Consider the following 12,948-nt stretch of genomic DNA (forward strand, 5'->3'; position numbering starts at 1 on the left):
ATGGCGGTCATGAAGGCCGACCGCCCCAGGGGCAGCGCGCGGGTGCGGAAGCGGCGGCGGCTATGGTTTAGGATCGACTTGCGATAGATACCATGTTAGAAGAGAGAGAGAGGATTGGTGGAATAGTTCGTTGTATTGCTTGAACCTCGTGGGCATATATATAGGAGTACATGATCTATTTGGAGTACAAGACAAGCCAGAATATTTCTAGTTTATCCTATATTTTCTAATACAATCACATTACTCAACATCGGGTAGTCTAATATACAATAAGTGAATCTAACATAGACAAATAACAGCGAAAGCAAAACCATTCATTCGGACCATTCATCCTTTCATGTCTGTCCTTCTAGTTCACTCTCATCCTATAAGAAATACCACCCTGGAGCAAGATTTGTTATTCTTCGCATCTACTGAAGTACATTAAGGGTATCAACAACACGAGTGGACTTCTATCCGAAGATTTTGCTAAAAAGGCTTTGTTCTGCTTGTATATTTCCTGTCCATAACTGCTTGTTCTTGTATAGCAGTTTGAAGTGAATAATACTGGTCGAATCTTGTCGTTAATGTTTTTCTTTTGGGTATGTATGACTCAACTCGCTTGTTTAGTTTGTAGTACAAATATGTTGGATACATTAATTCGTTGTGCTGTGAAGTACTGCGATATTGTATCTTACAAGGGGAATAATACTGCTACGCGTGTTATTATGTATCTAAAAACAAATTGTGGTAAGTTACAGAGACTGAAACATAATATTTGGAGTCATACCATCCATTTTGTCTTGATGAAACTTAATCTATTCAAATTTTAGTTAGTTTATTGGTTTGAATTCATGACTACTAAGATTACAGTGTACTCGCTTGTTTAGTTTGTAGTATCTATCTGTTCGACATATTAATTCTCTCTACTATGAAATATTACAATCTTGAAACTTACAACGGCAATACAACTGCTAGGCCTATAGTTATCTATGTAAATCAAAGTTGTATTAAGTTATAGAGGGTGACACTTAAAGTTTTAGTATTAAGTTACTAGTTCTATCAATGAAACTTACGAAATTTTTAGTTAATTTATTCATCTGACTCCATGACAAATAATATTTTAAAAATGCTGCCATGGAATTACCCTATTGGAATGAAATTGATTGGACTAATCCACAAATGTAATCATCATCGTCTTAACTTGAAACTTAGTGTTATGTCCGTGTATTAATAAATTTACTTCTATCACATGATACATATAAATATTTATTTACTAAGTGTAGTTTGTATCACATTGTTATGATCAATTTAGTAATTGTTCTAACAAATTAGGAGAAATATCAGTATTAATGACCTATTTTGAGTTCTCTTTAACAAAACTTAATTGATCAATTTATGGTTTTGGTTACTTTTTGTTAGCTTGTTCACACAACATGTCATTACGATACAGTGATGTCAGCCAAACTAAAGTTTCCATTCCAGATAATAAAGATCAGGAGTGTAGTTGAAAATCTACATTAGACGTTGATCATGTACGAGCTGTTTTGGATGGGTGTTCAGAGTACAAAAGTCGATGGTTACATATATCAACTTTGATGGATTGTTGAAGTTGCCTGACAGATGTTGACCTTAAGTACATTAAATATCTTCAATGTGACTGATATAAGGGAACAGTGTTGCAATTTGTCAGAAGATAGGGAAGTCAATCTTTATGGCAATGATTTGGAAAAAGTGTTAAAAAAATCCTTGTGAACAAAGATAGATCAATGCACATGATGATTAGACATATATATGTCGATTCTTTCGAGGATAATATTGGTATGATTGGAAATTATAGTCATAGTCTTGAATAAGTTGAGAACTTTTTGGGAATGGAGTTAACAATAAAATCGAGTCAAGCTGAAAATACATTGTTAAAGGCAACAAGTGTTATATTTATTACGAGACACTTGATAACCCCATCATCAGAATCGTCTACACAATTGTTGACTATTGGTCAGCTCTTTATAGGAGTGAATACACAACTGATTATAATTGGTGTGAGTGTGCAATGAACTTTCGTGTTGGTGCTATTAGCGACCCAAAGCAACAGATGAATTCAAATAGTCATGTTATATTTTTTTTCCGTGATTGTCATCAGTTTTTGCAAGTAAGTTATCTTGTGATTCATGATATTTGAAATGACATATTGCTAGTACTAGCAAAACAGCCCGTGCGTTGTAACAGAAGAAAAAGATACCACATGCCTCTAACCCAAATAATCACAAGTCAAGAAACCAATAGGTTCATGTTCTTTATTTCAACATGACATCCCATCTTGTTGCCATTTGTCCATCATTACAATCTCGCATACGATGATCATAGTGCTTACAGAACCACAACGTCCTTAAATCTGGTCAATCGTAAGCCGTCTCTCTCGTGGCATAAGATAAGGTTTTTCTCTTACTACATTTATTTCGTCTCCAATTTGTTTGTGCGCTATGGATTAAGGTTGCACTATAAATAGCATTTTAAAAATGGTTAAGAGGTACTCCCTCCGTCCCGTAATATAAGAGCGTTTTTAACACTACACTAGTGTCAAAAACGCTCTTATATTATGGGACAGAGGGAGTAAAAAATAAAATCATATTTAGATTTATCTTTGTGCCAATCTTTTTCATTGACAATCAAGTTCTTACTGGTCGGAGGACATATGATGAACTTCCAAGAATTACAAATTATGATAATCCGCAGATAAAAGATATAATTTGTAGTTCAAAAAAGACATCTAATAGTGTAACAAAAGACACCCAAGCGTCCGGTTCCTCCCGGTGCGAGCCCAGCAGGAGGTGAAAGAGGAGGAGCCCACGGGCCGCGGCAACGGTGCCGCCGCTGCAGGAGGAGTAGGCGGCGGCGGCGACGGCTGCGGTTTAGGGGCCCGCGCAGTCGCTGCCGCGGCAGCCGCTGGCGGAGAGCAGGAACATGGGGCGGGAGTACGGCAGCCAGTGGCTGAGCTGCACGACGCGGCACGTGCGTATCTACGACGCGTACATCCACATGGAGACCAACGCCTTCGACCAGACGCAGACGGACAAGCTCACGCTCATGGTTCGTCTGGACCGACGAGACCTACCAGATGGTCTACAACGAGTTCCAGGACCTCGTCGACCACTACAAGGTAAACTAACTAACCATACCACCATTCGTGCACTACGTGGCAAAATGAACATTTTCATGTTCATCTACTTCTGATACATTAAATCTACCAAAAATTTGGAAACCAGCTTCATGTAGCAGAATTTTCTAGCATGGTAGCAAGAAATGCTGGGGTATATACTAGTCGTGCCATGTTGATTTAAAAAAAACTAGTGGGAGTGTCGGACTGTACTGAGTTGAATTCTGCTGTTGTTAGGGAGCTCCACTGTCGGAGTACACGCTTCGTCTGATCGGCTCTGATCTTGAGCACTACATCCGCAAGCTGCTCTATGACGGGGAGATCAAGTACAACATGAGATCCAGAGTGCTCAACTTCAGCATGGGCAAACCCCGCGTCAAATTCAACAGCAGCCAGATCCCTGATGTGAAATAGATACATACAACTATGCTAGCTGACGGGTTGTATCTACGCACTTGATGCACATTATACTACAAAACAATACATTGTCTGTCAGACAACATCTTGCCGTCCATAAACCTTCTATCTGAAAGAGATGCTGAGCAAACAGGGTCGTGACTGAGTACCAAGATAGACTACTAGTTTCTCGTAGCATCACTTCTACGAGTTGCGCTGACAAATAACAATACCACGGGAAAACCTCAGTTTCTCATTCCATGATCTTGTAAAGTTTGAAATCGTCACTCCATGGCCTGAATTGGTCCTCATTCGTAATATTCTGCAGAGGAATAGAATAAATTGTTAGGGACACACAAGTTAGTGGGTAGTCAGCCCTATCTAATCTAATAACCCACTAAGAGAAAATGCACTATATGAGAAGAACAGGAAGCTGCCACATGCTGTTAACAATTAAGCAATATGAAGGAATCAATTTTGTGTCTTCCAAAGTTCTTCCTTATCGTTTCCTAATCCTCCCAAGTCCTTCTCATTCACAATGCCGTGCCGTCCTGGCCATCCTCATCACGCTAGTTACCCTGTTGTGAACTAGGTTTGTACCATAACTTTTCAAAATTAGCAACAGGAAAAACCCATACTGATGCACCGTGGCTGCTAGTACTTTGCAACTCCATGCCAGTAAGATAAGACAGATTAATGCTGCAAATAAAATCATTAAGAATGATTTGTACCATTAGCAATGATTTGTACCATACTGGCGTGATATTTAACAGGTCAATATTGGGCTGTATCCATTAACAAAGAAGTAACCTAAACACAAAATAAATAGATTTGCTCTAACTGGGAACAGGTAAAAGATACTACTATTACAACTCAGTTCTTTAACAACCGGTGGAGCCATTATTGTTAGAGGCTTGATACTATGCAGGCATGCAAAAAGGGTTATTACGAAAAAATCAAAGAAATGGTATGAATGAGGTTACCTCCATCCAGAAGAAAAATCCACGCAACAGAGCTAGCTGATTGGGTTTGCTGGTGCTTTCTACACGTACTTGTTTCGCAAGATCTGGAGTTAAATATTAAACAACGTGTTAATTAATACTACAACATGTAATCCATCACGTTAGAGAACATAAGCAGTGTTTATTAAACAGCCAAATACCACATTACTTCAAACCAGGTACGTACCAATATGATTTGCTACTACTTTCTCGTCTTATTGGGAAAGACAACTTCTCAAGCAAAACAGCCATTTATTATACTCTGTAGCAAATATAATGAATCTGTTGGGAATTTATCTTTGCACTCCCACGGACCTTTGGACATGTGCTGAAAGTTCATTAAGTTACTCAATTGTTAAGTCCACACAGCACATTCGTTATCAGTATATATTACTCCACAACAAACTACTTCAGGCATTTGTTTTTTTAGTCGGCCCTGGAGGATCTCGATTCATTAAAAAAGAAGAACCGAGTTGTCCGATTAACATAGGGAAAACTGAGCTAAAAACGTCACAACAGCCCACACAGGAAACATCGGCCTGCCGACCTGACCACCTACACAAAGACACACACGGCACTGAGAAGAAAAACATTGTTGAGGTTGTCGCGGAGTGCCATCTGTCATCACCCCTCCACGAGCCATTTGTTATGAATGCACCACATTACTCACGTATATTAGGCATAAACGAATACAGAGGACACTCAGCATTGGAATGCTAACATTACAGGATAAAGGTTGGTGGCTTGGTCCTGACACCTTCAGTGGCCACTGGTCAGCAGAGATTTCGTCGACTGCCCGAAGAAAATGGTCATGAGGACACCTTAACTTCAGCAGAAGGGGGTCTCCTTGCAGATCCAGCTTGCCCCATGACAAGCCCAGAAGCAACGGAATGTGTGCGCGATCTTTTCTCAATCATCGTGTCTAAGGCAAGGTCATAGGTGTCTGCCAGGGCAGCAGCAGCTGGACTTCTGATGATTTTTTTTATTTTTTTTTAAAAGGAGGATCACCCCCGGCCTCTGCATCATGCAGTCATTGTGCATAACGTAATTGTGTTGCTAAGCTGTGGCCTCTCTAAGGTTAGTACAGATACTTCTTTTCTATAAATTCATCGAGATGCAAGCTTTGCATTTTCTCAAAGAAGACAATAAGCATTACATGACAATTTGTGCAACAAAATTATGAAAATGCCACAGCCCTTTTTGTTTTAAAGTCCTGCTAATTAAGCTAGGCTTACAGGGGTTTAAAGTGTATCTATAGAAAGTGTATGTCCACCATAGATTCAAGCAAAACGTCAGCAAGCTATTCTGGGCATAGATTTAACAACCGTATAAGCCAAATCACGGAAAAAGCGCAATGGTACAATGTTCAAAAGGAAAATGACAATTGCAAGCAAAGACAACCACAAGTGTGTAATAAATAACAAGACAGACTGTTCGGTAAGCATGGAAAAGCGATTCTGATCCTATGCAATGCATAAAGTTACTTCAGCCAGGTGATTGAAATAATTGTCAGAAAATACTTCAACAATGAAAGCAAGAAGGAAAATATTACGTAACAAAAATCCAAAGAACCAAAAAAAAGTATGCACATAATATGAAAGCAAGCATACCTGGGTGACAATCAAAATATGATTGCACCCTTTCATGTGTAGAGTCGTAGTACTTCACACCGCTGCGCGTCTGCCTTTTCTTTGTTGCCGGAAGGCGAATTCTAGCATTGCCAAGCAGCATATCGTATTCTCCCTGGCTAAATGGTTTGCGGAGAACACGGATCAACCTTTCCTTGAATTCTGAATCTGGCCTCTCCATGATATGTGTAGGCCATACAACACCATCTAAGCCCTGTGAAAAAATGAACTTATCACGACTCACGAGTATGTAGAATATGAGAAATATAGTTTAAAAAACTTTTATAATAAGGAAAAATCTAACAAAATATTTGAATGATCAGTTCAAACCTAAAGATTTTTAACTGGATCATATAGGCTTTTTGAGCAAACCTGCCATGCATAATATGGTAAGTGGATAATTTTCCTTTATTTTGTCAATCTTAATGTTACTGTGCTCATCTCTACCATCGTCATACTTTCTTTCCTTTTTGCTATCCCCAAATTGACCTGGGCTAGGCTACCCAAACTTGAGCTGAAGCCTAACATGAGAGAAATGTTGTGGATATCTGGTGGTGGTATATGTCCAGATTTCCGTAGTCAACGGATAACTATCCTGTCTTTAATATGTACTAGACAATTGCCCGTGCGTTGCAACGGGAGTATAAACATTCTAGTAGATTAGCCCCTGATTGCACGTCTATTATTGTATTATTGTTTTTGAGAATCCACGTATATTATTATATTGATACGCTAAAATCTTACCAAATCTTTGTATGCAATCGCCATAATTTATCTGCCATTTTATTGTTAAACACTTATTTGGTAAGAATTTAATGACTGGCCAACAAAATATGTGTTTATTTTGGTAAGACAATAAACATGAGACAATTGAATGGATGAGAGAAAAATCAAATATGGGAGGAAAAAATCAAAGAGGATAAGGAAAGAGTGGGACGTATATATGGAGGGTTAGACGAAAGAAAGGTGAAATGGGAACCTTACGTTCTTTTTAAGTAGTAGAGATATCCGCTCATAAATGGATGCATCGCCAAACATTACTTGAAACTTTAAGAGAAGAAAAAGGAAACCACACACACAACTATATGTTATAAAAGTCCAGATTGGTCAGAAACAGACATGTAACATGTTTTAGAATTCCATAAGAAATACAACTCTATATTTGATTTGTCTCAAAAATTCAATTTGCTGTATTTGTGTAGTCAAAGTGTGCTGAAAGAAGCAAAGCACCATGAACTCAGAATGTTCACTTGGATACTAGAGTGATCCCCTGTTGGATCACTAAACAGCAAAAGGTGATGAAACCAAGCGTGCAGTCTTCCTTGGGCTTGGTTGCATGCTATTTTGCTCCATCCAAATTAGCACAGACGTGGTTGCGTGATATTTATTCGAGGCAGATCAAAGCATGCCATGGCTCATGCCAATCCTCCCTCCCTAGGCCACTTGCTTGAGGTATAATAACGGGCCGTAATTGCACTAAAGGCAGCAAACGAAAACATTATTGAACAGATCATTGATGCCAATTTCTGTACTTTTTTTATATTAGGAGAGGGTTGTAATGCGTGTATATATGCAAGAAAAAAAATACAAGTAGAGCCAAAGGAGACAAACAAAAATAATTGAATTCACTCTAAAATAAGTGTGTTCTGAATGTTAAAGAGAGGTGTGCATTAAATAGTTTATTAAGTCATAATCAGGAAGTGCCATGTATTGCCCCCCAGGACACTGTACCACCAAAATTTTGTAAACAGCATGTCATTTCAATCAAGAAATAAGGCGAGCGAACTGGCATTTTCTCAAACAGGTAAGTTGGAGGAACTACAGTTGATCATATCGGCTCAAATTGAATGGTTACAGATGCAATGAATGCCCCTCCATATTTAACAAGTACTATACACCACATTCATTTATTCAGAACTAATGTGATGCAAAATGCAGCATTGTAGTTTTCAGGCATGCTATAGGAAGCATCAACATCAACATCAACTAGGCACATTGGTACAAGACATAATACTGTTCTAGCATGTCGATAGACTCTTATGTCGCGTATCTGCCGATGACCACAAGTATAAACCACAGAAAATTCATTCCTCACTGCTGAACACATATTTGCTCTTTCTACTATACTATTAACCAACAGTGCAGACTGGGGACAAAAATAAAAGGCATAGGAAATCAAATCCTCACCGAAGCAACGTGAGGCTCAGCATCATGTCTTGAATTCCTTTCTCTGTTCACAGTATTCAGTGTTTTCACAGGCAGGCCCCTCGACGGCTTCTCTTCATCATCCTCCAACTTGATCTTCTTAGCACCATTTTTCACCCCCTTCTTCTCCTTCCAACCCTGTTCGCACAGGTATGCCATGGGCTTACTCTGCTTTAGGCAGTAGGCAGTATTTAACTGGAGGAGAGGGGAAATGGAGACAATTTTTTCTTTACCTGTTGCCAATGCGCAGGGGAATCGAGAACACGAGCGTTCAGCGGAGGCCTACCCGTGCTAATCACTGGCACCTTCTCCTCTTCCTCCTCCTCCTTGATCTTCTCAGCACCATTTTCTCCTCCGTCCTTCTCTCCCTTACTCTGTTCGACCGTTAGCACAAGTGTGTAACATGAGCTTACTCTGCTTTAGGCACGCGGTAGCATTTAACTGCAGAGGGGAAATGCACACGATTTTACCTTCTGCCGATGCGCAGGGGAATAATCGCGCATACGAGACTTGTTCTTCTGAGCACGATTTTTAACTCCTCTACCTTGATCTTCTTCTTCCTCCATCACTTTGATCTTCTTACCACCATTTTTTGCTCCTTTCTTCTCCTTCCGGCCCTGTTCGCACAGGTGTATGCAACATGCGCTTACTCTGCTTTAGGCAGGCGGCAGCATTTAACTGAAGGGGGGAAATGGAAACGATTTTACCTTTTGCCAATGCGGAGGGGAATCGTGCACACGAGCCTTCAGCGCAGGCCTGCCCACCTTCCTCTTCCCCTTCCCCTTCTCCTTCCTAACGCCGCCGCCGTTCTCCCCTGAAGCAGCCCAGGCAGCCGCTTCCTCCCCATCCTTCTTGTCTGTCCCAGCAGCCCTGTCCACCTGTCCGTAGCTGAGAACCTCGCCGTCCATCTCGAACACCAGCATGTCGTCAACCACCCGCGTGTGCCTCCAGAATGTGCTGTAGTGCTCATCCATGTCCGCGGTTTCGTTCCCAGGGATCTCCGCGGGGAGTTTCTTCTCCTCCACCGGGCGGTCGCCTCCTTCCGGGGCTGGGGAGGGGAGGGGGGCGCTTCGGGCTTCGCCATCCTCGGGCTGCTCGCACTTGTTTGCGTGGGGAGGGGTGCCGGGACGGCCGCGGGCAGGGCGCTCGAGGGCGGAGGAATGGCCGCCGGGGTGAAGGTGCTGGAGGTGGCTGAGGTAGTCGGGGTCGACCTGATAGGCGCTGATTCCTTGGGCGGCGAGCTTGGCGGCGACCAAGTCGGCGGAGGAATCGCCGTCGGGGTGGAGGTGCTGGAGGTGGCTGAGGTAGTCGGGGTCGACCTGATGGGCGCTGATTCCTTGGGCGGCGAGCCTGGCGGCGACCAAGTCGGCGGAGGAATCGCCGTTGGGGTGGAGGTGCTGGAGGTGGCTGAGGTAGTCGGGGTCAACCTGATGGGCGCTGATTCCTTGGGCGGCGAGCTTGGCGGCGACCAAGTCGGCGGCGGAAGCCGGAGCGCGTGGCCGCGGCATGGTTGGGGTTTTTGGGACTGGGTTGGTACTCTAAGCCTCTAGGCCGTGAATGCGAAGAGACGCATAAGCTAAGTGGGAACGCAGGCGATTAATTGGAGGCTCGCTCGTGACACAGTGGAGTACTCCGCGAAAGCGAAGAGACGCCACAGGGACAGCTGGACAGGGGAGCGAAACATGCCGCTTTGGGAAACCATCCAACGGCGCCTGGTTGGCTGATGAACAATGGTGGAGCGCACACTTGACACTTCAGTTGGGTTTGGAGCAACTCATAATTTTCCGAAACAGTGTTGCTAAGGCCTTGTTTGGTTCATAAGTCCTAAGGCTAGTCATAGCGGAGGTAACTTACGTAGTAACTTAACACATCTCAAGACAATTTTGCTTATGTGGCAAGTATTTAATAAGAAGAAAGGTGCTTGGAGTAACATAAGGCTGGTTGTAATGGGGAGTATCATATACTAGTATCATGCATATGATACTAGTATATGATACTACCTCCCTAATGCATAGTATCATATATTAGTATCATGTAGTACTCTATTTATTGCCATGCATGACACAAAGTAGCATCGCATTTAATATGATACGGTATCATGATATGATACTACACCCTCTTTTTCTTCATTTAATGTTATGACACATCATCAAAATTGCCTAGTTGGCATGCATGATACTAGCTATGATACTACCATTACGGCCAACCTAATATGTTACTGTAACATAGCGCTTCCCGAGGTAAAATGAGTATAAGACAATAAATGAAACAAACTATGACACTACTACTACGATACTTTGCACTATGGGGGTAGTAACTTAGACTAGTGTCATGCATATGACACTAGTCTAAATTACTCCCCACTATGACCAGCCTAAGACTTTTCTAGTCCCAACTAAAAAGTCTCTAGTCCCTAAAAAGTCCCTCCTTGTTTGTTTCCAGAGACTAAAAAGTCCCTAGTCCCTTCCTAGATGTTATTAAATGACCATGTTGCCCTAGTATATAGAGAAATAACAATCAAACAACATCATGGGGTGGCGGGCCAATAAATGCATGGAGGAGCATTGTTGGAAAAGTCCCAAAAAAGACTCACCTTGAGAGTCTTCTTCATTTAGTCCCAAATGCCTAGTTTAGTCCCTAAAAAGTCCCCCCCCCTTTGGTAAAAAAAGTCTTTAAGAGAGACTTTTTATAGTCCCTACATAGAAAAGTCCCTGGAAACAAACACCCCCTAAATCTGAGTGGAGCTAGAATTTATGTCTCGGTCGATGCTATACACGTGAGATCTTGCATGAAGGCTCGCGAGACCTAGCCAAACATTTTTCAAAACTCCGGCATCCAATACACGTATGAAACACATTTCATGAAATCTTGGAGGTTAGGATTATTCGCACACCAAAACACGTCATGTAATGAGATATTAGTCTCGGTCAAATGTACCATACAAAAGAAACAGGTAATGACAATACTATTTATATGATAATAATAGCAAAGTGATATATGGTCATTGTATATTTTGTTCATGGTTAGAACATTGATAAAAAAATGCATGTATCTCCCAGTGGAATTATAACCAAATAAATAGGTGAAGTCATGTTCCTGACAACAAAAATATTATGACTCGACCACTAGCAATTTTATCAAATGAAGAATCCATTCTCTTTTTTTGCATGGTTAAAAGGGATTTCATTGCTCAACGAATGACAAGTTTGTTCCTACGAAGTAAAGGAACATCTGCGGGTCCAAAGCACAACCACACAGCGTCCAGCCTTCCGTACAACCGAAAGCAACAAGAGCATGACTAACAACATTCTAATTCCTACATGCATGAATAATAGAAACATCCCTTTTATCAAAGAGCCTCTTAACTTCCTTGTGACGGTGTCATACATGGGGGTGGCTGTCCGAGGGTAGCCCAACAGAATACCTGTCAGAGGGCCCACAAGTCCTAGCAATAGATGGGAGCCCGAAGAGGAGGATAAGCTCCTAGCGACCAACTTAACCTCTAGCTATGGCAGCGGCTACCCTAGATCGCATCTCCTCCTCTATAAAACCCTAGCCTCTACCGTTTATATAACTAAGGGAGGCTAGGGACCTCTCATTCCCATCTACTCTGGTAGGAACAACTCTTGGTAGAAATCTCATATATGCTCTTGTAACCCCTCACACGAGGTATGCCTCAACCATAAATAACAAACATGAGCAGGATATAGGGTATTACTCTTCGGAGTCCCGAACCTATGTAAATTCCCCGTGCGACCTCCGTTCCGAGACTTCCAGCTACACTAGGACCGCTACCGAAGGATTTGACAATTTTTTGCACTGTCAGTTAGTGTGCCAGGCACGGGCCGCGTCAGTTGGAGACAAATCTTAGATCGGATCTTCCCCAGCCTCCGGCGGGCTCCCACTAGGGGAGAGCCTCACCTTTGGATCCCTCACCTTCATCGTCGATGGGGCGGGTCGGGTCAACATCAACCCACCGACGCACCCTGTTCGCACGCTCTACGCCGGCGTCATGAACTTCGTCATCAATGACGACGACAATCCCGCATGTGCCTCCTGATCATTTTGGCACATCCATCATCAACCATGGCATCTTCGCCACCAACTTGAAGACTGTCGCACTCGCCCGGGCCCCGGGAAGCCACATACCAGCAGACCTCACTGAGCGCCTTCATGACCAGATCGACCAGGAGACCGATGGTTGGTCGTACGCATCAAGCTATATGACAACCTCATTGCCGACCTCTAACTACGAGGACAACGGGACACAGACAACCCTTGTGATACGTCTTCAATGTGTGTGTGTGTGTGTGTCTATATATATATTATTGGTTCATACTATTATATTACCAATCTTAGATACTTCATATGCAATTTTATATCATTTTTTGTGACTAACCTATTAACTCAGTGTCCAGTGCGAGTTGTTGTTTTTTTGCTTTTCTTGGCTTTTCAGAAAATCAGAATCAAACGAAATCCAAACACGATGAAAATTTATAGTGATTTTTTATGGACCAGAAGGGACACTAGAACGTTTAGCAGGAGGCCATAAGATCTCGGGAGAGCAACAAACTCACCTGAC

The 12,948-nt window shown here is 42.1% G+C and overlaps 1 protein-coding gene and 1 pseudogene across 3 annotated transcripts; one reads left to right on the forward strand and one right to left on the reverse strand.

Moving 5' to 3' along the window:
- On the forward strand, positions 1–3,550 carry LOC125537519 (annotated as a pseudogene).
- On the reverse strand, positions 3,486–9,968 carry LOC125539206 (ABC transporter F family member 4-like). 3 transcript variants are annotated; one of them, XM_048702578.1, is made up of 8 exons: positions 9,794–9,968; positions 9,074–9,685; positions 8,837–8,983; positions 8,600–8,740; positions 8,349–8,504; positions 6,144–6,375; positions 4,516–4,598; positions 3,486–3,854 (listed from the first exon to the last, which is right to left on the reverse strand). In XM_048702578.1, the coding sequence occupies exons 1-8, from the start codon at positions 9,872–9,874 to the stop codon at positions 3,786–3,788; spliced, it is 1,521 nt and encodes a 506-aa protein (XP_048558535.1). In that variant the 5' UTR covers positions 9,875–9,968; the 3' UTR covers positions 3,486–3,785. The 3 variants fall into 3 exon arrangements, with proteins under 3 accessions (XP_048558535.1, XP_048558534.1, XP_048558533.1); XM_048702577.1 differs by having other exon boundaries at positions 9,074–9,727; positions 9,836–9,919; XM_048702576.1 differs by having other exon boundaries at positions 9,074–9,967.
- Positions 9,969–12,948: the final 2,980 nt, after the last annotated feature.

Source organism: Triticum urartu, chromosome 2, assembly GCF_003073215.2.
Source record: "Triticum urartu cultivar G1812 chromosome 2, Tu2.1, whole genome shotgun sequence".
NCBI classification, from domain to species: Eukaryota; Viridiplantae; Streptophyta; class Magnoliopsida; order Poales; family Poaceae; genus Triticum; species Triticum urartu.

Excerpts from the sequence above, each read along its gene's own strand:
- LOC125539206 (XM_048702576.1), bottom strand. The coding sequence starts at position 9,874 with ATGCCGCGGCCACGCGCTCCGGCTTCCGCCGCCGACTTGGTCGCCGCC. Across the intron at positions 8,741-8,836 it reads CCCCTGCGCATCGGCAGAAG|AGTAAGGGAGAGAAGGACGG; the intron begins GTAAAATCGTGT and ends ACGGTCGAACAG. Across the intron at positions 6,376-8,348 it reads CTGAGCCTCACGTTGCTTCG|GGCTTAGATGGTGTTGTATG; the intron begins GTGAGGATTTGA and ends ATTTTTTCACAG.